We start from the raw sequence: 26,972 nt of genomic DNA on the forward strand, positions 1-26,972 counted from the left end.
GTCTTATTGTTCAGTAATTAAATATAAAACACTATATAGAGATGAAATCACTAACAAGACTTCATCTTCTGAATCTCTACGATCACACCTGCATCAATCATTCCTTTTAAAAACAACATTTTGTTTATTGTATGAAATCAATATCACGATGCAGTCGTGCTCATGTTTGTGAAAACAGCTCTTGTGATATTAATTATATGATGTGTTAAAATATAAAAGTCCAGATCTTATACAAGTGTTTTTTTGTGTTTTTGTTGCAATCAGATCTTGAATTTTGTGGGCATCTGTATGAACTTCGGCCACATTTTTGACACAATCACCTGTTAATTTCTGACCCGGCACAGAAGAAAACAAATTAGAAAGAAGTTATTAATTGCATTTGAAGCAGGAAGTTTAACATCCAATCACAGTAATGATGTTAACAAATAAATCACAAAATGCATCGACAATTGACCAGATTGTAAAGTGTTACCAACGGTAGTATTTCTCAGTTAATACACTATTATTTTGGTAAAGAAAACTTGGTAACACTATTAACCTATTAGTAATGCATTAACTATCATTATCTAACAGTGGTTAGGGATGCACCGATATGAAAAATGTGGCCGATACCGATAATTCTTTATATTTGAAAGCCTGATTACAAAAACAAAAGTCTCACCACTAAAAGCCATGTCCCAAACACACGATTATAATGTTCTCAGTATAATATTATGTAGCCGATATGACAGACTTGCACATGTTGAACTTAACTGTGTTTTCCTTTCATATTTCTAGCAATTCAAAACCATAATGGAGGACTGAAGTGTCTCAGCTCAAGGAAATAATCCATTATTTATCAGCTTTAATATATCGGCCAAATTTTCTTATCGGGCCGATAACGAGAACATTGTAACATGAACATATATCGGCCGATACCGATATGGTGGCTGATATATCGTGCATCCCTAACAACGGTCAATACATTTGATACAGTACTTATTAATCTTTGTTACCGTTCATAAAAATACGTTCATGTTCATGTTCACTCAGCTCCTTAAATAATATTAACAGATACATTCGATTTTAATAATGTTAGTAAATGTTGAAATTATCATTAACTATGATTAATGAATAAGTATTGTTCAGTATTAGTTCATAAATTAAAGGGGAAAGGCGTTTTTGAGTCCAGTCGTGATGTTTGCGTGAGAGTTTTGTGTTTTATTGAATCCATCTGGTGTCGTCGTGTCCTAAAGACGACAGTTTAATCAGGTCCTGTTGGGTTTAATATTCTGCCATGGTTAGTTTAGTTGACCCTGAGTCACGGGAGCGTGTCCACGTTGACGGACGTGAGGGTGACGTCATGCAGGATGTTGATGCGGTCGATCTGGTTGACCTCTCTGATACGATGCTTAAAGTCAAAGGTGGGCGTGTTGTTGACGGCCACCTTGAACTCGGTGAAGGTGCAGAGGATCTTCATCTACGGAGAGACGTGAAGGTTACTGCAGTGACACTCATCCGCGTCTTCATGTCAATCGCACACACTTCTACAGAACGACACTAGGTGGCGCCATCACTTTTTGAACGCTCTTGCTGCTTTTATCCCACCAATAAACGGGAATCGTTTGAACACTTTGTTTTTAGGCAGAGAGTCTTGGAGTTCGAACTCCAGCGTATCGTTTACCTCAAAGTGATGTCCCGGCATGAACGGAAACGGCGCCAGAAGCTCCCGCTCCTCTTTCCCCCAGTGTTCACCCAGTTTATGATTGCGGACCAGAACTGCTTTTCCTCCTTCGTTGAATCGCGGGTTGATGTGAAGGGCGATGTCGTTACCGCGCAGGAAGTTGATCGTGAACCTTGCGACAGAAGAAACGTTAGTGACACCTTTTGTTTCGACAAACCCATAATTCCTTAAAAACCCATTTGTCAAAGTATCAAACTGTGTTCATGTTTGCTCTGGAGTTCATTTATGATTTCAAGTTCTGACATTCAAAAAATGCATAAATACTACTACACTACTAAAACGTGCATCATCACGAAATTTTATTTGCAATGTTTTGTACAACTGACATTCCTCAGTTTTTTATTCACAGCATTTCAGTCAATCGACCTTCAGATTTTTATTTGCAATGTTTTGTTCGACCTTCCTCAGATTCGGGGGGTTTTGTACGCAATGTCTCATTCAATCGACCTTCACGTTTTTATTCACAATATTTTGTTCAATCGACCTTCTTCAGGTTTTTATTTGCATTTTGTTCAATCGACCTTCACGTTTTTATTCGCAATGTTTTGTTCAATCGACCTTCTTCAGGTTTTTATTCGCATTTTGTTCAATCGACCTTCAGGTTTTTATTAGCAATGTTTCGTTCAATTGACCTTCAGGTTTTTATTCGCATTTTGTTCAATCGACCTTCAGGTTTTTATTCACATTTTGTTCAATCGACCTTCAGGTTTTTATTCGCAATGTTTTGTTCAGTCGACGTTCTTCAGGTTTTTATTCACATTTTGTTCAATCGTCCTTCAGGTTTTTATTCGCAATGTTTTGTTCAATCAACCTTCTTCAGGTTTTTATTCGCATTTTGTTCAATCGACCTTCAGGTTTTTATTCGCAATGTTTCGTTCAATCGACGTTCTTCAGGTTTTTATTCACATTTTGTTCAATCGTCCTTCAGGTTTTTATTCGCAATGTTTTGTTCAATCAACCTTCTTCAGGTTTTTATTCGCATTTTGTTCAATCGGCCTTCAGGTTTTTATTCGCATTTTGTTCAATCGACCTTCAGGTTTTTATTCGCAATGTTTCGTTCAATCGACGTTCTTCAGGTTTTTATTCGCATTTTGTTCAATCGACCTTCAGGTTTTTATTCACATTTTGTTCAATCAACCTTCAGGTTTTTATTCGCAATGTTTCGTTCAATCGACCTTCTTCAGGTTTTTATTCACATTTTGTTCAATCATCCTTCAGGTTTTTATTCGCAATGTTTTGTTCAATCAACCTTCTTCAGGTTTTTATTCGCATTTTGTTCAGTCGTCCTTCAGGTTTTTATTCGCAATGTTTTGTTCAATCAACCTTCTTCAGGTTTTTATTCGCATTTTGTTCAATCGACGTTCTTCAGGTTTTTATTCACATTTTGTTCAATCGTCCTTCAGGTTTTTATTCGCAATGTTTCGTTCAATCGACCTTCTTCAGGTTTTTATTCACATTTTGTTCAATCGTCCTTCAGGTTTTTATTCGCAATGTTTTGTTCAATCAACCTTCTTCAGGTTTTTATTCGCATTTTGTTCAATCGTCCTTCAGGTTTTTATTCGCAATGTTTTGTTCAATCAACCTTCTTCAGGTTTTTATTAACATTTTGTTCAATCGTCCTTCAGGTTTTTATTCGCAATGTTTTGTTCAATCAACCTTCTTCAGGTTTTTATTCGCATTTTGTTCAATCGACCTTCAGGTTTTTATTCGCATTTTGTTCAATCGACCTTCAGGTTTTTATTCGCAATGTTTCGTTCAATCGACGTTCTTCAGGTTTTTATTCGCATTTTGTTCAATCGACCTTCAGGTTTTTATTCGCATTTTGTTCAATCAACCTTCAGGTTTTTATTCGCAATGTTTTGTTCAATCAACGTTCTTCAGGTTTTTATTCACATTTTGTTCAATCGTCCTTCAGGTTTTTATTCGCAATGTTTTGTTCAATCGACCTTCAGGTTTTTATTCGCAATGTTTCGTTCAATCGACGTTCTTCAGGTTTTTATTCGCATTTTGTTCAATCGACCTTCAGGTTTTTATTCGCATTTTGTTCAATCGACCTTCAGGTTTTTATTCGCAATGTTTCGTTCAATAGACGTTCTTCAGGTTTTTATTCACATTTTGTTCAATCAACCTTCAGGTTTTTATTCACAATGTTTTGTTCAATCAACCTTCTTCAGGTTTTTATTCGCATTTTGTTCAATCGACCTTCAGGTTTTTATTTGCAATGTTTTGTTCAGTCGACCTTTTTTAGGTTTTTATTTGCAATGTTTTATTCAATCGATCTTCCTCAGGTTTTTATTCGTAATGTTTCGTTCAATCGACGTTCTTCAGGTTTTTATTCAAAATGTTTTGCTCAGGCATAAGGAAGGTCCATTGACTGAAATTTTGCAAATAAAATTTCACGATGGTGCAAATTTGAGTAGTGATTTATACTACTGCAGGAATTTTTTTTAGAGTTTATATGGGACTTTTATCCGATGCACCTATGAATGGTTCTGATGTGTGAGGCACTACATTTTCTGAAACTCAACCATATGTTAAATATGGCAACATTGGATACATAAGGGTAACAGTCTCTTTAGTGCGCACTTACATTTTAGCATCTGGTTTAATCTGTCCTCTGATAGTTAGCATTAGCTTGTCATAGATGCCACGGGGAAAATTCATGTTGAAAGGAACCACCTGAAAGCAGAGAAACATTGATATTCATTAGACATTGATTTTTGCAACATTAGTTGTGTTTTATTATTAGCATTGATGGTTTTGTTCTGTGTGTCCGTGACCCATCATGACTGCGACACAAGGGTTAAGCAGCGCTGGTTTAGTGTCTTACTACAGGAGCGGTCGCTGGCGCCGGGGGCCACTGCTGCGGGACTCCTCCTGTGGGCCCCTGACCGGGCCAACCGGGTTGACCAGGATTACCGTGCCACGCCGGGGGGACTGGAGATGGGAGGTAACCCGTCGGGGTTGGTACTTGAGCAGGCCAGGTTGGTTGAACAGGTGGGTTCGGCTGAACTGGAGGGTTTGGTTGGGTTGGTTGAATTGGTTGGGATGGTTGGATTGGTGGATTGGGTTGTGCTGGTTGGGTTGGTGGGTTTGGTTGGATTGTTGGAGGGTTTGGCCAGCCTGGTTGGGTGGGTTGGACCGGCCAGGTCGTAGGGAGCGATGCGCTGGGCTGGTTAACAGGCCAACTCTGCTGACCGGGTTGGCAGGGCCAACAGGGTTGGCAGGGTTGACCGGGTTGACCGGGCCATACGGTACCGGCCGGCTGCTGAGGGATCTGAGGGTAAAAGCCCTGCTGACCAGAGGATGGGCAACTCATGATGTCTGTCGACCTGAACCTGAGAAACAAACAATTACTAACGTCAAACACTACTCAACTAACATCACATGATCCTTCAGAAATCATTCTAATATGCTGATTTAGTGATCAAGAAACATTTCTGATTATTATCAGTGTTGAAAACAGCTGTGCTGCTTCAGATTTCTGTGGAAACCGTGAAGTTTGGGGTCAGTAAGATTAAAAAAAGGAAATAACTGTTTTCAACACTGATAATAATCATAAATGTTTCTTGATCATCAAATCATCATATCAGAATGATTTCTGAAGGATCATGTGACACTGAAGACTGGAGTAATGATGCTGAAAATTCAGCTTTGATCACAGGAATAAATTACACTTTACTATATATTCACATAGAAAACAGCTGATTTACATTGGAATAATATTTAACTGTTTTTACTGTATTTTTGATCAAATAAAAGCAGCTTTGGTGAGCAGAAGACACTCTTTCACAAAGGTTAACAAAATCACATTTATTCCAAACTTTTGAGTGCCAGTGTGTTCATTCTTCCACAGCAGATCATCATCAAAAACCAGAGATCTAACTAGTGCTGTAACGCTGAAGGTGTGAATTATAAATCAATATTTAAGAACTGAAGGTCAAACATTGATGCACAAACCTGATCTGACTGAAGTGAGATCTTTATAACTGCTGTAAATCTGTGACATCACAAAAACTGGATCAAATCTAAAGATTCAAAACTACACATTAAACTCTAGATCACTATTACTGATCACTATTTAATAATTCCTGGATATTAAAGCATTTTAATCTGTAAATGAGGTGTTGAGGATCACAGTACCTGTTGAAGGAGCAGCAGAAGGACGGAGGAACAGAAGACGGGAGTCTGGTTTATATGCAGCCGCTCCTCATTCCTGCGCATTATGAAGAAAGAGCCCGTCTGTTCTCACACACACACACACACACACACACACACACACACACACACACACACACACACACACACACACACACAGACAGACAGAGAAAATGATCTGCAGGATTTGATGATTCTGCTTTCTTCATCATTTGACCAGCAGGACGTTCAGTAACTTTATTATATAACTAGTGAATCACAGTCTGTTTTAAACTCACATAAAATTTAATATTTAGATCAACATTTTCTAAAGACGCTCTTTTCACTGATCCTGTACTGGAAATAGAAAAGAATTGAATTTTAAAGTTTCTCATTATATTTTCTTCCTTCGCGGTGAAACACCAGCGGAAGCGTCTCAGTGTGGATTATTAGATTTACACACACAGTCAATATTCCAGCGGTTGCCACAGTAACCAGTGTTTCAGTAAGTCACATGACTGAACACAGAGTCAGTTTGTTCATGAGATTCACTGCTGACTGTAACGCAGACGCCGGATAACAAACATGCTGTAAGAACGTTCCCATAACGTTATGAAAACCCTGTTTCTGAACGTTCACAACGTTGAGTTTTTTAAATGTTCTAAAAAGTTTTTTCTTGATTATGTGAACGTTGAGGGAACATTCCAGTGTGTCATTCTCCAAACGTTATGGGAACGTTCTGAAACAAGTAGAAACATTTAAAAAACGTTAGATGAACGTCCAATTAAAATGTTTCTGAAATAAAACGTTCCATGAATGATGTATAATGTTTTTGTGCTAACGTTCTGAGAACATTATTAAAGACCAGATAACTTTGAATGAACGTTCTGGTAATGTTACTGGAAGAATGTTGAGAGAACGTTCTCTGTCAGCTGGATTGTTTTGTATTATCTATTGCGATCTGTTTATTGATTATTCATCTGTATGTTCATTTCTTCATGATTAGATTCTGCAGGAACTTGAGTTCTGCTTCTAGCCGTTTCTTGATCATCAAATCATCATATTAGAATGATTTCTGAAGGATCATGTGACACTGAAGACTGGAGTAATGATGCTGAAAATTCAGCTTTGATCACAGAAATAAATTACACTTTACTATATATTCACATAGAAAACAGCTGATTTACACTGGAATAATATTTCACAATTTTACTGTATTTTTGATCAAATAAACGCAGACTTGATGAGCAGAAGAGACTCTTTCACTGCTTAGTGTTTTTTTCTTGTTTCCGGTCTAAATATCTAAACATTCTTAAATCAAGATTTTTTTCTTGTTTTCTGAAAAAATAAATAAAAAAATAAATGAATCAAACTGAAGTGAGTTTTTGCTTAAAACAAGCAAAATTATCTGCCAATGGAGTAAGAAAAATAATCTTGTTTTTTGTTTCTGTCCCAAACAGAAATAATTTAGCTTGTTTTGAGCAAAAACTACTTCATTTTGATTTTTCCCCCCAGAAAACAAGAAAAAATATCTTCTGTCATTTTACTTATCTAGTCAAAGCATCTGGACTTAAGAATTTTTAGATATTTGGACTGGAAACGAGACAAAAACACTAAGCAATAAAAGCATTTTGTGCAGTTCAGAAGCATTGAATCATCATGATGTGAGAGTGAGCTGACGCGTCTCACACTGCAGGTCTGTGCTGTAATGAGTCTCTTGTGAGCGCGTGCGGTCGGTCAGTCTGTCGGTCAGCAGTCATGTGTCCGTGTCGCAGCAGCTGTAAACACATGATGAGGTTAGATTGAAACGAGCCGCCGTGATCATTGTCTGAACTGATCTGAATAATGACTCGATTGTCTTTTTACAGCAGAATCTGAAAGTGTCTCATATTTGATGAAGTTTTCATCATTGATTCTGTTTATTACTGTGAAGCTGCTTTGAATCAATCTTACTGTTTAAAGCGCTGTAGAAATAAAGCTGACGCTCCATATGAACAAACTGCAGTTCAACATGTTCCTGAGAACTCAAATCTTCATCACATGATGCTGAAGGACTCGTTGTTCCTCGCAGTAAACGCAGGGTTTGGTCTCCATCGTTACTGAACAAACATTCAGCTGAACTCCATCACAGATTTCTTTAAGAATATTTTACATCAGATTCTCAAAAGGTCCTGATCTTCCGATTTTATTGATATGAAGATCATCTCATATTGTGCTTTTATATGATTTATCACATTGAGCCTCTGGAAACACAATAAGTCCAAGAGCTTCCAAACTCAAATAAAGCTTCTCTATAGTGGAACAAAGGTGCTTTAGATTATTAAAATGTTCTTCACACTAACCCATCAAACGTGTGTCTGATCCTGCTGAACGAACAGAGTCAGTGTAGAAGGTCACACTGCCTTCATCACTTTATCTGCTACTTTATATGGCATTTATTTGTTTTAATAATCCAAAACCCAGATGTGCAATTTTAAACTATGAAAATCTGTCACAAAATAATTAATTATTACATAATTAAAAACAAATTAAATGAGTCAAAAATAATCCAATTCAACATTTATTTCTTGAAATACATTCAGAAATTGTTGAAGCATCATTTGCATCATAATCAACAGTTTTTCCATTAATAAAGTTTAATCAAAAGTGAAAAGTAGGAAAATATGGAAGCTTTTTATCTCGCAATTCTGACTTTTTTCTCGCTTTTGTGAGTTTGTTTCTAGTAATTCTAAAAAAAAAGTCTGAATTGTGAGATAAAAAGTCAGAATTGTGAGATAAAAAGTCAGAATTGGGTCATTCCGTGTCAAATCTACCAAATTTCAGAAACTTCCCCGACTCAAAGTTTTGATAAATAGTGATGAAAGCCAAAATATTAAATGTCACAGATGTATATTTACTGAATAAGAGGGTCAAAATGACCATTTTCAGCTTTCATCATTATTGATGTTTGTCTTTGTACAGGAAAAAAATATGAACAAAATCAAAACTCGGGGAGTCGGGGAGCTCTGGCCGATTTGACACGGAACGACACAATTACTGTTTTACTGTGTTATTCTGTGGCAGAAACGGCGTCAGCGAAGCTCTTGAGATGAGATGAACCGTGTGGAGAATCTCAGGTGTGAGCAGGTTAACTGTTTCCCTGCTGTGTCAGCTGACGTCAGGCCTTCCCATCATGCACCAGTGACGCCCGCTGCTAGACCTGATATCTCAGAACACACACATGATGTTCAGATCAGAGAAACGGCAGGAAATAATCCTCAGAGCTAAGATCAGATCAGATCAAATCAGATCAGAGAAGAAAGTTTCTTCCAAAATCAAGAGCATGATGTCATCCAGCTCAACAAATACGTTCTGCTAACGTTCCCGTTACGTTATGAAAACGTTATTTCTGAATGTTCAAAACATTTTTTGAATGTTCTAAAAAGTCTGAAAGTCTTCTTGGTTATGCGTATGTTAAGGGAACATTCCTTTGTATCATTCTTCAAACATTATGGGAACGTTATTTTTGAATGTTCTCTGAATGTCCTGAAACATTTATAAAACGTTAGAAGAACATCCAAAAAACGCTCCGTATATAAATAATGTTTTTGTCCTAATGTTTTGAGAACCTTATTAAAGACCAGATAACTTTGAACAAACGTTCTATTAACGTTATTGGAAGAACGTTCAGAACTTTGAGAGAACCTTGACACAACGTTTCCTGTCAGCTTCTTCACTGATCTGATGTATTAAACTCATTAATCTCAGACTGGAGAATGTTTCTGCTGCCCCTCAGTGGTGAAATGAAAACATGAAGATGTTGATTCAAAGCTTCATGTAATTCGTTTACAGAAATTAAGATATACATTAAATTAAATTAGTCACAAACGACATTCAAAAAATGATCCGCCTGTATTTCTGTCACACATTATATTCATACAGAATACTTGAATTCATTCCTAAACAGTTTAAATGTTTTAGTTCTTCAGAAGTGATGAAGGGCTGGAGATACTGAAATACATAAATTACATCGACGTCGTTGTGTGTCGTGACGTCATTCACGTACTTTTCACGTCACGTGTCATCGCAGCGTTTGTTTAGAATCCTCGTCGCTTCTAAACAAACAGGATCTGGTGGTTCTGATTCTGAACGCTGAAGCTTCGGAACCGGTTCAGTGTGTCAGTGTTTATAATCCCAGAATCTCGTGACATCATCATCATCATCACCCCGTTATACTCGATGAAGGAAAGACACACGTGTAGCGTTTCGAAGCTGAGGGATTATTTCATCGATATCATCATCGAGCACGTCTGAAGCCGCCCGGTTCGGCGACATTACGAACCCTACTATGGCGATGGCCTTTGTCATGAATATTAATTAGGACGCGCTGACGTTGCCTGGTCACTATCCAACGGCTTACGCCGAGTTCACGAATATTACTGGATCGACGCAACGACGTTGTCTTGCTTCCTGGCCATGGTGAATGCTTGTGTTTCTGAATATTAATGACGCTGCTTAGTAGCCCTCCAATGGCGAAGACCTGGCTTATGAATATCAATTAGACAATTTAACGTGACCCTGCTATGTGATATAAAAAAATGTAAAATAATCAAAATATTAAAGTGAACAGTTTTGGCGATAGCTTATATCTGTTATATTCTACAGAACTGGTGCAAACTGCTGTCTCACAACCAAAAAACACATTTAAAAAGCATTTAAGTATTCAAATTTGAGATGTTTACTACGATCCTTCTATTATCTGTTGAATCCCACAATAATATTTAAAATATCAGTAAGATTAATATATACAAAATCATCATTTATTGGGTACTTTCAATTGGGAGGAGTCTGTCCCGAACCCTAACCCCTACTCGTGAAAATGATATTGAAATAATTGTAGCAATTTTTTCCATTGTTTTTAAAAATATATTTTTGATTTTTTTTTTTTTAAAGTGAAGTTAAAAAAATATTTATTTTTATTTTTAAATCATAAAACTTTATGTAAAAATGTGTCCCTCATGTTCATGTCACTACCGAAACAGTGTGTGTTTGAGTCATTGTCTGAGACTGATTTTAACACACTTCTACATTTCTGATCAGGAAATATTCCTGTTCCTCCCTCTCATCGCCTCTCTTTCACAGTAGATAGATCCATCATTCTGAGTTAAATGTGTTCAGAAGTCTGAGAATCTGTGTGGAACTTTAAGGAACGTCACTAACAAACACCTTTTTCTGCAATTAAGCAAACTTTTCTGAGTGTTATTCCATAAAATGTAGTTTTTCTGTGTGTACAACTGTTCAGAAGTGTGCTAGCTAACCATGTGCTGATTAGCATCTTTGAGCGGCTCAAAAGAGTCTAAAATTGTCACTACCGAAACTTCACCACATGTTTCAGTCGTGACTGTTTCGGTAGTGACATCATTGTTTTGGTAGTGACAAAAGGGAAACATTATCATTTATTTGGGGGAAATTAACAAAATTGTAGTACAGTTATACAAATCATTAGCGTTTTAATGTTTTAATATGTGAGTTAAATTGTGTCATGTGATCTGGTCACTACCAACACATTACTGTCACTACCGGATATGTGCAGTCACGACCGAAACATGGGATGTTTTATCAAAAATAAAGTATATTGAATGATCAGCTAAGATGTTATTATAGTGTTTGGTTCAATGTTTATTCAAACTAATGAATCCTTCACTTTGAAATCAGTTTGATAAACTTTATGACTTTTACAAAGAAAGATTGGATTCAAAATACAACAAATCTCATAAATTACACTTGAAATATTGTTAAAATTGTAATTGTTATTGATTTACCTGTGAAAACTTTTTTTAAAAAATAACAAAAAATATATTTGCAATGTAGATGTAAACAAAATCTTAATAGGTCAATGTGACCCTTCTTATTAAATTATTTATTATTGTGTTTCGGTAGTGACAAATTTGGGGAGAGGAAAAATATTTCAAAACTTTCTGAAAATACAATATAAGAATTAACTGCACAATTACTAGAAATGTGTAGCTTTGATATTATACAATTTGAATACATAAAAAAATTGTGGAAAAAGACATTTTTTGTTCAAGACGTTTCCAACTCTGACTTTGAACCAGTTCTCTAGAATGATCCATATACAGACTTATTTTACTGCACGTTCTCATCAGGATAAATCGCTTTTTTATATGCTGTTTTTTTTTTTTTTTTTTTTTTTTTTTTTTTTGTACTTTCGAGGTTTGAAACATAATAGATAAAGCAGATGTTCCGTTATTCTAAATAGTTGTATAATATTTAAGTTATATAAGTTTTTAGTTCTTAAGTTGTAATGTTATAGTCTTTGTCGAATATTTTTCCAGTAGACAGATTAGAAACAAATCACATACAGTTTTATACATTTTCAAACCATTTTTTTATACAGAGTACAATTTTTTTGCGATTTTATTTAATAATAGGTTAAATGAATAAAAGTAAATGCAATAGCGATGGTTTCTTTTATGATTATTAATTAGACAATGCTGACGTCACGTTCTTCCCCTCCAATGGCCAGGTCTTAAGTATTGAATTTTAAGTCGTTGTCACTGACGTCGCGTTGCTCTCGTCCAATAAGCGAACGCTTGGCTCATGAATATTCAGATGCAAGCCTTCGCCATAGTAGCGTCAGTCAGTCTGCCGTCAGGTGCCGTGATTTCCCAGCAGCCCGGATGTAGCGCGCAGTCTCCAGCGTCAATCCCGGAGAATAACATGGCACGGACAACCACATAACATCTCAATTCCCTCCATAACATTCCCACAGAAGTGGAGCACATCAGTGACAGGACATGTGAGGAGCTTCCCAGCGGCAGTAGGTGAGCAATCATCATTTGAGTCTTTCCTAGCAACAAGCAGCCGCGTGATTGGATGCGATTCGCTGCTAATGCATAAGAACAGGGCTGCAAGTCTCATGCACGAGCTTCAACACTCGAGCAGCACCGACTGTCAGATTCCCGACGCGCGCGCGCGCTCAAGCCGCGTTCAGCACCGAGGACAGCGGCGCGCGCCTGCATGATTAATGCATGAGTGTAGAAAATGATGTTCGTGTGTGTGTGTGTGTGTGTGTGTCATGCAGATGTCTGTCATGTAGTTGCTGCTGCAGGTGTCCGGTTCTTCAGTGTCATTAATAATGGCCTCATTTCAGCAACAGCACTGGCTGTGATCTACGGAAGCCCATTTCCAACACATAACAAAAAATGATTTTTATGCTATAATTACGATTTTCCAAAGCATGGTTTTCTTCTGTATGTGCTGAAATGGTCTTCCACAGTGTTATGATGGTGTTTTGGCAGCCATGATGTTACAGTGTGTGTGATGATGTCATTACACACTGTAAAGACAGCTGGTTTGACCTGATGAGGTCAGGTTCGGTGGTCGATTCCTCAGCGTTCATGTTTGTTGATGCTGAAGGTTCGACATGAGCTTCTGTCTGCCTTCAGCTGCCAAACTATCACTCAAACACTGGATCTGATTCCATGCAAACTATATTTAAACTACAAATAATGAGTAACAAATCCATCTGTAAGTGTTTAGTCATGCATTATTGGATGTGACACTGTGGAAGTGTTCATTGGGTAAACTAAAGAGTCACGTCTAAATGTCTGAAGTCAGGCGTATGCTTCAGAATGACTACTTTAGGTAGAATCAGCTGTTATTTTAAGGGTCAAATGAGTTTCTGGTGGACATTGAACACTCAGCTTGATCATTTATGACTTTTCTTCATCTTATCAGAACTAATTACAGATTACAGAAAACTTGATGATTCAGTTGAAGTTCATTTGTATAGCTCTTTTCACAATGTATATCATTTCAAAGCAGCTTTGTGGAAAATGCCTGTTTAGAAAATATTCTGTTATCAGTCAGAGACGAGTGTGTCAAAGTAACGCTCATATGGCAGTGATATACAGATATAATATTAATATAGTTCACGTTATGTGGTTAGTTATCCTCATGTATTCAGTTAAACAGAACATGTTAGCCAGCAATTACAACATGATTACAGTATAGGGATAATATTTGACAGATTTGCATGTCTGGGTTAGGTCTGTCTGAACTCTTCACAGTTGTCAGTATCGCCTGAAATCATCGCTGGATCCAAACTGGAGCTGCTTAATATCTTGGCTTCTGTGTTATTATAACTCTTACTGTAACGATGACAGAGGCCTGCTGGGTTTCAGGAGCGTTTGAAGGCAAAATAATTGTTTACTTTTGATTTTGGTTATTTTACACATTCAACATAAACATAGAGAAAGTAACGTAATGTTCTGCGTTTGGGGGTTTATAGTAGAGCTGCATGATTCTGGAGAAATTGAGAATCATGATTTTTTTGTTTAAAATAGAGATCATGATTCTGAACAGACAACTAAACAAAATAACATGTAATATATTAGAGGTTATGACCAAATGTTTTTTGCTGTAGTCAATTAAAAAATATTTAATTATTTGAATTATTATTTTTAAATGGTTTGAATGAATGATTTAATGATTTAAAAACTTCACTTGTTTCATTACTGGATGAATCAGTGTTTTTGAACAAATCTCTTGAGTGAATGATTCAATGACTCACTCATACAGACATGCGGTGCGTTCCAAACGGGATATACCGCCCTCTGAAGGGCACTTCGGATTGAAAAAAACCATGGCCACCATATTTAAGGGTCGCTCCAAACCGAAGTGCTCAAAACTGGCCACTTCAAAGGGCCCTTCGGAATTAAGGATTTCGAAGGGTACAACTGATGGACACTTTGGGCCCCCGTGATCGTTTGCACAGGGAATTTGTTTTGCGTCACAGAATGGGTACAGGAGTTCGATTTTACCTATAAATGTATAGTATTTTTCTATATTACTGTAATATTTATACAAGTTACATTTGGAACATTATTATGGTCAAAATGACATTGTACTTTACAGCTACCTTTCCATTCAAATGTTTCAAATACTTAGACACAATAAACTATATGGTGTGATAAACCAAAAATAAATAAACTAACGTGAAACAAAAGGCGCAACTTGCACAATCTACTCATCGCTCAGAGCGTGTTTTTTGGGGGGTCAACCAGCGTACAAAATGTGCGAAGGAGACGCCCCCTTGATTGTCACGTTAAGATGCAGAAGCGCGTTCCAAAAAAAAAAAAAACCTACACCCTTCATCCCTTCGAAGCTCTCACTCTGGAGGGTAAACCCTTTGAAGGGATTAGGGCATAGGGATGAGCCCTTCTGAATGGAATGCAGGGTTCACCTTTTTCAATATCTGGATGAATCAGCGTTTTTGAACAAATCGCTTGAATGAATGATTCAATGACTCACTCATAAAGACTTCACTTGCTTCAATATCTGGATGAATCAGCGTTTTTGGACAAATCTCTTGAGTGAATGATTCAATGACTCACTCATAAAGACTTCACTTGTTTCATTACTGGATGAATCAGTGTTTTTGAAAGAATCTCTTGAATGAATGATTCAATGACTCGCTCATAAAGACTTCTCTTGTTTCATTACTGGATGAATCAGTGTTTTTGAATGAATCTCTTGAATGAATGATTCAATGACTCGCTCATAAAGACTTCACTTGTTTCATTACTGGATGAATCAGCGTTTTTAAACAAATCTCTTGAGTGAATGATTCAATGACAAACACATTTTTTAACAATCACTTGTCGCCACCTACTGGTGTAATGATGTGATGAGACAATTTTCATCTGAAGTATCAAGTTTCTTTCAGAAGGTGATTTACTCTATTTTGATCTCTACTGTAGACATCAGTGTTTATATCTGAACTATAAACTTTTATCTCAGTACTTCTGTGATCATCTGAATGATTGTACAGAAATAATGATACTGTGTGGTTGAAAAGACTGTTTGTGAAGCTGTTTCATATCTATACATGACAACGGCTCTCTCTGGATCAGAACACAGATCTGAATGTTCGCTCTTATTGTACTTGTCAAAGAATTACGAATCACTGTCATTTAGGAATAAGACTGCATGGGTGTTTGAATTGAGATCGCCATCTTTACACGATTAAACGTGCAGCTCCAGTTTATAGAGGAACCGTTGTTGGCATCAGAATCACAGAGATGAATGAACTGATTCAGAAACACAGGTGTAACCCTAACACAGTGAATGATTCAGTGTCTGCAGTAGTGATCCGTGTGCATCAGAGCAGGAGTAAAGAGGTCTGTGGCATCAGTTTAGAGACAATTAAAGAATCGTTAGAGTTCCAGCGCTGCTCAATGAGCACAGCAGGTCACAATCGTTCCCGGCAGTTTTGTGCTTCAAATAGCAATCACACCCACTGTGAAGCGCTTCAGGAAACATGGATGGAGTCGGACTACAGTATGAGAAGATGTGAGGACTGAAACCGGCCTGTTCCTGTCTTCGTGAGTCTGCTTTACAGTCACTGTGAGGAGCTGCTGTCTCAGATCTGATTGGTCATCATCAATCCTTTATCCAATCAGGTTCTCTTTCTGTCACTTCCTCTGGACTTCAGGAAGTTCCTCCCTGCAGGGAGTCCCCAAGTGTTTCACGCTTGAGATGTTCTGCTCTTCAGATGCTTTTGTATTTTGCATCACTGTGTTTTAAAAGCGTTTTTAACGCTCACTGATGTTTCCGCTCAGGAAGCAGGAATGGCATTATTTATATATAATATAGATGCATTATTTATCATGTCAGCTGATGTGTTCCACCTTGGCATGCGATGTTAATTTCAGAACATCATGACAGTGGTTTATGAAGTTCAAGCTGGAGTGACTCTGATCTCTTTCTGTTTCTCTGCATCTCACTGTCAAATCTTCTGATGTATTTTGTGGTGAGGAACTCAAACTGGAGGATGAACGGAGAAGAGTGACCGACACCAGCGGCTCTCCGTTGATTGAAGTCAGAGACCTGTGAGATGTTCATGTCTCAGTCGCAGCAGGGGGTGTGGCCACTAATTCCACATGTGAACACAGTAGCCAATCATAACAGAGCTCATTTACATATAAACGTCCCACAGGTGCCATAGTAGCAAAATCAGATTGGTAACACTTTACAAGATGTTCCATTTGTTAACACAAATTAAAAACTGTAACAAATTAATTTCTCACTGTGTGAGTGTGTGTGCGTGAGTGAGTGTGTGTGTGTGTGTGTGTGTGTGTGTGTGTGTGTGCGTGTTTTTGTGCCATATCAGGACACAAATTTGTATAATGACATGGGTATGACATAGGTATTATAAGGAGAGAGTGACTTATGAGGACCCCATGTCCCCATTTTTCAAAAGGCTTATAAATCATACAGAATGAGTTTTTGTGAGAAAGTAAAAATGTGCACAGTTTCCTGTGATGGGTAGGTTTAGGGGTAGTGTAGGGGGAGAGAAAATATGGTTTATACAGTATAAAAACCATTACGCCTATGGAATGTCCCCATAATTCAGAAAAACAAACATGTGTGTGTGTGTGTGCAGTATATAGGCCAAACACCGTGAGCGGAATGAGTGTTGACACTCCAGGCGAGTTACCCGTGGCAGATGGGTTATATTCAATTAAACAGCGGTAAAAATAGCCGAATGCTCCATGAAAGAGCAGAAGAGCAGATATTACTGACAGAGATTACAGCACTGATGATGAAAGAATGACACACAGGAAACAGATGTGAGGCAGGAAGTGATCTCCAGTAGTGCTCTAGTAAATCTGATCAGGTCAGTGAGCAGCGGGTGAAGTCATGTGACCCTGAACACAGGCCTGAGGCTGATGGGAACTGCTGTTTGTGTCTGCAGGTGATGGTGGGATTATTTACCCAAAAACTCCCAAAATAAAATCATGTTCTTCTGCTTTGACATACATTAGCATTAGTTTTTTCAATATTACTATCAGCTGTCACATGAAGTATTCTACATTTCTGTAACATTTTCCCCCTGAACTCCTTTTATAATGTTAGTCTGGTTCGCCTTACTGTGTTTTTAAGACCTGTACATGTAAATTTTAGGTCTGGGCATTGACACACATTTCATGATTTGATAGGATTTTTTTGATAGGAAATCAAGTCACCTTTATTTGTTTCAAAGCAGCTCTACGGTGATAAACAGGACAATTATTCAGACAGATATTCAGATATTTTGGCTGTACAGCAGCTTCAGTCAGTTCAGTGTTGATTCAGTTCTGTTGTAAAGATCATCAATTATTAAATTAGTTAATTTCATCTATAAAGCAGTTCTGCAGAAAACAGTGATGTCATCGTCCAGCTCAGTTCAGTTCTCATACAGTAGTGTCAGTTCACAAGCTTGTAATTCGATTCAATTCTGATATTGATTCAATTTAGATTAATTTAGATACATTATGGTACAGTACAAAACTGTACAGGGAAAGAATCGTCTCGGGTTACAGCTGTGTCATAATGACGTTTGAAGCACATGTGAAACTACACCAATCCTGATTGGTGCTGCGTAACATGATGTAACCAAGTAATGCCTGTCCTAGTGTGAAACTGTCCAGGCACAGCTTAGGACGAGAGCACCTGTGTGCCTGGCGTTGAAGGAAGATGCAGACTATAAAATCTCATTTACGTATGCGGAGTGGCCCAGCCTGCCGCATCACATATCTCCTGCAGGGAGACCCCCATGAGCCGGGCTTAAGAAAACGCCATGCTTCTAGTCGAATGAGCCCTTACTGCCGAATGGTAAAGGCATACCGCACACCTGGTAGGCCAAAGAAATTGCCTCAACAATCCAGTTACTGGTTGTCTGCTTGGAGGCCGGGAATCCTTTCCTGTGCGACCCAAAGCATACTAATAATTGGTCTGAGTTTCTCCAGCGAGAAGACCTCTGGACATATAACTCTAAGGCCCGAACAGGACAGAGTAAATGAAGTCTCTCTAGTTCTGCCAACACATTTGGTGGAGGATTGAAGGCTTGAAGTATCGTAGACCGAGCCACTTTACAAGGCACTTTAGGCACATAGCCAGTTCTAGGATGTAAGATTGCGTTCACCCTCCTAGCAATGGCTAGCAAAAAAGCTATCTTTAGTGTGTGATATTTCTCGGACGCTGACTCAAGTGGTTTGAAGGGAGCCAGGGATAACCCCTCGAGGACCACAGCCAGATCCCAGCCTGGGTGTGAGTCGCAGGCCTCATCCTCCATGCTCCACGGAGGAACCGTACGACCAACTGGTGCCTCCCCAGAGGTCCATCACTTAATGCTTAATTGCTGCCACATACATCTTAACTGTGGACGGGGTAAGACCAGCAGAGAAGTGATCTTGGAGGAACACCAGCACTGGGCAGTTAACTGGGTCCAACCCATGCTCTCTACATCAAATATAAAAAATATCTTCCTCGGCGTTCTGGGTCCAGAGGGGCTGCTGCCAGGGAGCAGCTCCAGCCGTCATCAAGCTCCTCATATCACCAGCAACAGAAAGAGAGTGTTGCTAAGCGAACCCCTCCTCAAAGATCTCGAGGCTATAAGCAGCACTTTCTTTTTTTTTTCTGCTGTTCATTTCGTTAGTGTCTTGGTTCTGAGTATTTAAGCCCTGTGTTTTGTTCTGTTCATGGCCTGTTATAATTCCGTTGTGTGTGGTTGATTCTGTCCCAGTTTTCTGTCTCTGAGTTCATTGTTAAATTAATTCAACACTGCTGCGCTTAGATCCATTTCTCCTCATTTACTTTCAACCCAGCAATGACAAAATAACGAACCAAAACCATGGATCTAGCAGCAGTCAGAATCCTCCTGCTCTCACAGGAGAACCAGTCCCTAGAGGCACATGCAGGCTTTCCTGGATTTACAACATCTTGTCCACTATGACAACTACGCCATCCTGCGTTCCTGTCTGGAGAGGAGCCTCTGGGGAATTTTAAGGATTTAAGGACAACAGTTGTGGGTACTCCTTCACAACTGTTCCCCATTCCACCAAGCCTGTGCCCACCGCAGACGCGGAGCCAGAGCCTGCCACGATCGGAGTGCCAGCATCATGGACTGAGCTAAGGATCGTCCCGGAGCCCGATGTAACGTCTGACCAGGTGTGTGAGCCGGCTACAGTGACTGTTCTGTACAGCAGCTGAATGAGAAGCGCTGATTGACTTTGAAAGTGAGCGTGTCATGCTTGTTTCTCTGCGCACTGAGCCTGTTTCGTCACTCAGCACCGTGTTATTGATGTCTGTGTTCCTGCCCTGCCTCCCACTCCCACCACCACTGCCTGTTCCGAGTTGGCCAAGAGTGTCATTCCAGAAAATCCTGCCTGTTCCGTGTCGGTCAAGAGAGCCGTTCCTGAATTTTATGCCTGTCTCGTGTGACCCTGTTAAGCCTGTCTGTTCACCCCCACCTGCACTGCCTCTCCTCAGCCCTTCGGCTCCTGCCCTGGTCACCAATGATTCGCCTTGATCTGAGTGTTCGCCAGCTCAGCCTTGGATTGTTGACCACATAGCTCTGCCCAGACCCTCCAGGCCCCGAAACTGCACCTCGGCCAGTCGAGCAGTCGGCTCCGCCTTGGCTCCTCACCCCCTTGGCTCCACCCAGAACAGTTGTCCCTACGACTCCACCGGTCTTCCTCGTCCCTCCAGCTCCACCTTGGTCCTTGGTCGCTCCGCCTTTGCCCCAGTCCTCCTCCACCTCGGTTGCTCATTGCTGCCCTCCAGGACCTTCGATGTTGCTCGGTCCCAGTCAGTTCTTCAGCTCTGCCTAGGGTCTCAACCACCTTCGGCTCCATCTCAGTCACTCGTCGCCCTGGTTCCACCTGCCAAGACTTAACCATGCCTCCTCCTTCCCTCGACTCTGCCCTGGGATTTCATCCTGGGATTGCTGCTGGGGGTTCCACTCTGGCTCCTCCTGCCTCTGCCTCCACACTGGCTCCTGCCACCTTCGTCTCCGCCTGGTCCTACCTGACTTGTGTCTTGGTTACACGTCCCCCACCTAAGCCCCTCCCGCCCTAATGTTAATGAGGTGTGAGGTCACGCCTCCTTAATGGGGGGTAATGTTAGGGATTATCTGGGTTTGGTTCTGTTTTGGGTGGAATTTGTCACATGTTTTAGTTCTAGTTTTCACTTCGTTGCTATGGCTTTTCATTGTTTGATTATTTTGCACACCTGCAGTTCTGTTTGTTTATTGGCTTGGTTCTGAGTATTTAAGCCCTGTGTTTTGTTCTTTCATGGTCTGTTATTGTTGCGTTGTGCGTCGTTGATTCTGTTCCAGTTTTCTGTCTCATTGTTAAATAAATTCAACACTGCTGTGCTTAGATCCATTTCTTGATCCATTCCTTGTTTACTTTCAACCCAGCTGTGACAGTTAGCACAAAAACGTTATTTATACATCGTTTTTTTTTTTTCTGAAATGTTTTATTTTGATGTTTGTCTAAAATTTTTAAATCTTACTACTTGTTTCGTAACGTTCAGACAACATTCTAAAGTAACGTTCCCATAATATTTGAAGAATAATACAATGGAATGTTTCCTTAACGTTCACATAACCAAGAAAACACTTTTGAGGATTTGAGCATTCAGAGAACATTCAGAAATACTTTTTTCAGAACTTAATGTGAACGTTAGCAAAACGTTCTTAGAACATATTTTGTTTACTAGCTACTGGATGATGAGTGTGTTTTTATTAATGAGTTAGCACTTAAATTGTTAAAATTTAAATTTATTTCATTTTAATTCAAGTTTATTTGCAAAGTGATTATTTGATTTATTTGATTACCTCCATTTTAGTAAATAAACGTGTATTAAATCATAAAATATAGAACATACAGTCTCTTGAGCTGTAGAAGAGCAACGCCTGAGCAAAAACAGAGTGTGTGTGTGTGTGTGTGTGTGTGTGTGTGTGTGTGTGTGTGTGTGTGTGTGTGTGTGTGTGTGTGAGAGAGAGAGAGAGAGAGAGAGAGAGAGAGTCTGAGTTAGCGGAAGTGTCTGAATCCGGGCGTTGTGTGCGACAGAAACAGTATGATGGTGTTTTGCTGGGTCTCATTGAGAGCGATCCGAGCGCGTGTGGATGAAGCATCCATGTGGAACGTGATTGGCTCTCAGTTCAGTTCAGTAGAAGAACATGCGGCCGGATCTGCTCCAATATGAATCTGATTCCAGGTACGTAAGTCTTCTAGAAGTTCAGTCAAAAGATTCTGTGCTATGGCAAGCCATTTTGACTTTTATTTATTCTCAGGATATGAATTCTTGATATAAACAATTCAATTCTTGATATCAGGAATTATATTTTCACTAGTAACAATGTTAATTCTTGATATCAACAATTAAATTTTCATTAGTTAAAATGCTAATTTTTGATATCAGGAATTACATTTCCACTAGTAAAAACTAGAATTCTTGATATCTGTAATTGTATTTTCACTAGTGAAATGTCACCATAGGCTGCCATTCAAATTCAATTGTTGATATGAAGAATTGATTTCCTACTAGTTGAAATTCCAGTTTCACATATCAGAAATACAATTCTTACTGGTAAAAAACATAATTTTTGATATCATTAATTACTTTGTTACTAGTGCAAATATCTATTCTTGATATCAACAATTGAATTGCTACTAGTGACAATGTTTCTGATATCATGAGTGTGATTGTTACTAGTAATAAAGCCATTTTAGATGTCTGAAACTATATTGATATATACATTTTCAGATATCAAAAATGAACATTTTTACTAGTAACAATGTAATTATTGATATAAAAAATTATTTTTTTTACTAGTAAGAATTGTTTTTCTGATTGGAATTTCAACTTATAAGAAATCAATTCTTGATATCAACAATTGAATTTGAATTATTGAATTACAGATATCAAGAATTCTTTTTTCATTTTAACTAGTGAAAATTGAATTGTTGATATCAAGAATTCATATCCTGAGAATGAATAAAAGTCAAAACGGCTTGCCATAGAGTGCATGTTTGCAGTGACTGCGTGCGTCACATGATCATAGATTAGATTAATACATGCGATCGGCTGCACTGAATCTGTTCTGTTTCTGAATAATCCTTCAGTCAAACTGGAGCAGCGCTCTGACTGGTGTTCAGCGATCATCTCTTTAATAACAGTGTGTTTTATACAAGTTAAATCATGACAGATTTTTTTTAATTATTTTAACATGTTCCTTGAGGGGGGGGGGGGGGGGGGGTCTAATTCTATTTCATGTATTCTGGCTTATTTACACTGTTAAAGAGTTGGATTCTCATGCTAAACATGGCCAAAGTTTCAAAACACAAGTTGGACGAATGACAGAGTATTTCTGTGCCAAAATTCTCTTCCAAATTACATTTTTTTTGAGTATGTGCCTGAGTGACGTAAATGGGGGCGGAATTCCTTGTATGGGCACTTCTCCCAGAAGAGCGCGCACGCACACGTCGACCAGACAGAGCAAGAGCACGCCCATCAATGCGCGTTCGGGTTTATGGAAGTCGTCAGCAGCGCTGCACAGGTCCCAGGACTTCACGAAATCAACAATGTCTCCAAAGAAGTGTGTTTTTGGTTGTGAGGGAAAGATAACCTTGCTTCCCAAAGAACCCAGCGTTAAGTAGAGCTGAGAGTTTTGTGCTCACGCATTACATTGATGTACTCTCAACATTTGTTATTAAAATAACCATAGAAACTGATAGTTTCAATCACTTTTTTATTGGTTAAAATGAATGGAGAATATCTCGTGTTTTTCCGAGGCTGCTCGAGCCCTCAGGATCGGCGCTTATGATTTCATAAACAAGGCCCAGTTCTACTGGATTTACAGATCGTTTGAAACTGAAGATGGTCATGAGTCGGAGCCGCAGGTGGTGAGAAAAACTGCTTCAAATGTCTGTTATAGGCGTCTAAGTGCATAATGTAAACAACACGAACGTACCGAATTCATTATTCATCATTCACTATACGCTATATTCTTTATAGTGATTCAAAAGTTATCCAGGGATAATGCGATGGTGTATTGTGTGTGTTTAAATATATTTGTTTAGCTGACCAGTGATAGCTTGTAGACGATTGCTACGCAAAAGCTGCGCGTGCTCGTGACTCTTTAGCTCCGCTCACAGGACACGCCTCCAGGAGCTCGGCTGTTTTCAGAAATACTCGGTACAGCGTATGTATCTTTTATAAATATGATAAAACTAAAGACTTTTCTGAGATATGAAGGATGCACTACTACTCTATAGGTACTCAAGATTAACGTGAGATTGGCAGAAACTGTGTGTGATACCCCCCCTTTAATAAAGTTATTTGCACACACACGGGGGGGGACTATTTCAACCTTCATTCTGACCCTCCGTCTGAAATGATCTGTTTTTAAGGTGCTGCTCCTTTAAGGCGTGTCAGTAAATGGCCTGTTTTGATTGGCTAACGTCTCTGCATAGGAAACAGTATCAACAACTACTGACTATTGCACGCGAGTAAGTGTTTTGAAAACATTATCCATTTAAAACTATAAATAGGCAAATGTCAGACGTTAAGCGACTGAACGCCAGTGGGCGGGGCCTATGGTGCGATGATGTGTAACTATTCGTCGATGTGTTGCTCTGGAGGCGGGCATATGCAAATGTATTAGCCCGTGTGACGTCACAGATCCTGCAATATCAAAACGAGCCATTTTTGGAGCTTGATTAAATAAATGCTTTGTTTATAATGAGGAGGAAGTTTTAAACTCTGAAACTTGCAGGATGTTTTAATGGTACAAAGAGCTCTTATATGTCAAAAGATCAAGGCAAATCTGATTTCTCATGTCATGAGCCTTTAAAACAAGTGAAGGAATCTGGAGCAGATAGGAGAGAATATGAGAAAACACGCAGAATTACTGTCACATCATCAGATTCACAGTTGATATAACTCCTGAATCAAAAACACATCATGAACAGACAGACAGATCAGTCAGACGGCCGTGATTCTCGTGAATCACATGAAGCTTGGCTTCCTGACATCATCAGCATCAGATGAGATTTTTTGCAAATCACTATGACACATTTCTCAATACTTGGGTCACTTTTCACCCAGTTCTCCTGACCAACTTCCAGTGAATTTCACATCCCAAAATATTTATTTATTTTCGTGGTGGAGCCGGTGATCATTCTGCCGTTGAGCTGTTCTGCTGTCAGTCAGTGAGTCTGAAGTGTGTTGGTTCGGTGGGCCTGCAGCTGCAGCGGGTCACAGCACAAGTGCAGCAGGCGTGTGTGGAATGCAATCGTATCTCTGTCGCATTTGTGCACGGCTGCTGAAAATAGCCGCGGGCGTGTTCAGTCGGCAGGAAGCTGGGGAAGGTCCAGGACCTGCGTTTGTGCGGGAAACGTACGGTGACAGATGGTGTGAGGACAGACAGCGCTGCTGACGGTCACTCGGGCCGCGGGGCGACCGGTGCCGACTGTCACTGCAGACACTGGCTCATTGTTCGGATGGACACATCAGCTGAAGACACATGAGTTAGAGCTGCTCGAGAACAGCTGCTGCGACGCGTGTGACGCTCAGAGGTTCAGTCAGTGTCGGTTTCATGTTCAGAGTCACTGAAGAGTCAAACACGCTTTCACAACTGTTTGTTTGTGCGGCCAGACATCTCAACTTCTGACTCGACCAATCACGTGAGTTTGGGGCGGGGCTATCTGTCTGACTGACCAATAGCAGGTGTCACTGGAAGGGTTGTTTTAGAAACCTATGCTTAGGTTATATATATGTATATACACAGTGTGTGTGTGAATGTGTTTTCAAAAGTTTGGGGCCAGTAAGATTTTTTGTATTTTTGGAAGAAATTAATACTTTTATTCAGTGAGGATGCATTAAATTAATAAAAAGTGACAGTAAAGACATTTATAATGTTACAAAAGATTCTATTTCAAATAAATGCTGTTCTTTTGAACTTTCTGTTCATCAAAGAATCCTGAACAAAATGACGTCCCACTCCAGTCATGTGATAATGGGGCGGGACTATCTGTCTGACTGACCAATGGCAGACGGGCAGCAGAAGTTTTGAGAAACTAGTCTTTATTTGTCCAGTTCACAGAAATGACACGTTTCACTCTTAAAGCAGTGAATTTCATCATCACTGCAGTAACTGCTTTTATAAATCTAGGGTTAGTGATGTTTACTAAATATTTATGTTTTGAACGTGAGTTTTGCTGTGCAGCTGCTGCTTGTGTGTTCTGGATGGTTGTCAGGATGTTGCTATGTGGTTGCTAGGGTGTTCTGGTTGTCATGATGTTGCTACTGTATGTGGTTGCTATGCCATATTAATATAATTCATCAGTCTGACTGTAAGGTGGTTTGGGTCACAATCATATAAAATTCATCTTTCATTTGTCATTGATTATTTAACAGCGGCTTCATATGCGTCTGATCCAATCAGATTTCAGATTCTGAATGAATGATGTTTGAGTCTGTCACACAGTCTCTTTCAGTTGTGATTGAATCTTCAGGATCTCGTGGTGTTTTTCCTGACGGTGAATCAGCTGAAAACTCCATCCAGTTTTTCATTTCTCTGCTCATGCGAAGATTTGTATGTTTGTGTTTTGCTGGTCTGTGAATGAATCACTATGAATCGCTGAGTCGTGAATCACTGTGAATGATGTGAATCACTGTGAATGATTTGAATCGCTGTGAATCACTGCGAATCGCTGTAAATGATGTTGATCACTGAGTTGGTGTGAATCACTGTGCTCGAGTCTCTGTCTGTTGTGAATCACTGAATCGCTGTGAATTACTGAGTCGTTGTGAATCACTGTGCTCGAGTCGCTGTCTGTTGTGAATCACTGAATCGCTGTGAATCACTGAGTCGTTGTGAATCACTGTGCTCGAGTCGCTGTCTGTTGTGAATCACTGAATCGCTGTGAATTACTGAGTCGTTGTGAATCACTGTGCTCGAGTCTCTGTCTGTTGTGAATCACTGAATCGCTGTGAATCACTGAGTCGTTGTGAATCACTGTGCTCGAGTCGCTGTCTGTTGTGAATCACTGAATCGCTGTGAATTACTGAGTCGTTGTGAATCACTGTGCTCGAGTCTCTGTCTGTTGTGTTGTCTGAAGGCCGGTGATGTCGTGTCTGGAGTGAACGCTGCTCCCGTACCCGTCTGTCCCAGGACGCTATAAGCTTTCTCTAGTCTTTGTAATCCCATTTTCGATCTGTCCATCCTGATGTAGGTCACAGGTTTCATCAGGGTCACAGCTGCACGTGCCGCCCA

At 39.4% G+C, this 26,972-nt stretch overlaps 2 protein-coding genes and 1 long non-coding RNA gene across 8 annotated transcripts in view; 1 reads left to right on the forward strand and 2 right to left on the reverse strand.

Annotated features, from left to right (window-relative positions):
• Window positions 1-100: 100 nt before the first annotated feature.
• Window positions 101-6,064, reverse strand: LOC127501966 (galectin-3). The gene is made up of 5 exons (XM_051874333.1): window positions 5,867-6,064; window positions 4,554-5,061; window positions 4,314-4,402; window positions 1,664-1,835; window positions 101-1,459 (listed from the first exon to the last, which is right to left on the reverse strand). Exons 2-5 carry the CDS (start codon window positions 5,040-5,042, stop codon window positions 1,301-1,303), a joined length of 909 nt encoding a protein of 302 aa, XP_051730293.1. The 5' UTR covers window positions 5,043-5,061; window positions 5,867-6,064; the 3' UTR covers window positions 101-1,300.
• A 2,340-nt stretch (window positions 6,065-8,404) lies between these two features.
• Window positions 8,405-10,412, reverse strand: LOC127501983 (uncharacterized). The gene is made up of 2 exons (XR_007926750.1): window positions 9,906-10,412; window positions 8,405-9,059 (listed from the first exon to the last, which is right to left on the reverse strand). It is a non-coding gene; the product is annotated as an uncharacterized LOC127501983 (long non-coding RNA).
• A 1,628-nt stretch (window positions 10,413-12,040) lies between these two features.
• The window catches only part of pak5 (p21 protein (Cdc42/Rac)-activated kinase 5), a 43,752-nt gene continuing 28,820 nt past the window's right edge, over window positions 12,041-26,972 (forward strand). For 4 of the 6 annotated variants that reach the window (XM_051874250.1, XM_051874255.1, XM_051874253.1 and 1 more), the window contains exon 1: window positions 21,745-21,910. In XM_051874250.1, coding sequence (XP_051730210.1) covers window positions 21,895-21,910 — 16 coding nt within the window. In that variant the 5' untranslated portion in view covers window positions 21,745-21,894. Of the gene's footprint in view, window positions 12,685-21,744; window positions 21,911-25,024; window positions 25,381-26,972 lie in introns of those variants that run through there. The other 2 variants (XM_051874251.1, XM_051874252.1) reach the window with 2 other exon arrangements.

This window comes from Ctenopharyngodon idella, chromosome 20 (assembly GCF_019924925.1).
Source record: "Ctenopharyngodon idella isolate HZGC_01 chromosome 20, HZGC01, whole genome shotgun sequence".
NCBI lineage: Eukaryota > Metazoa > Chordata > Actinopteri > Cypriniformes > Xenocyprididae > Ctenopharyngodon > Ctenopharyngodon idella.

Excerpts from the sequence above, each read along its gene's own strand:
- LOC127501966 (XM_051874333.1), bottom strand. The coding sequence starts at position 5,042 with ATGAGTTGCCCATCCTCTGGTCAGCAGGGCTTTTACCCTCAGATCCCT. Across the intron at positions 1,836-4,313 it reads ATTAAACCAGATGCTAAAAT|GTTCACGATCAACTTCCTGC; the intron begins GTAAGTGCGCAC and ends TTCTGTCGCAAG. Across the intron at positions 1,460-1,663 it reads TGCCGGGACATCACTTTGAG|ATGAAGATCCTCTGCACCTT; the intron begins GTAAACGATACG and ends GTCTCTCCGTAG.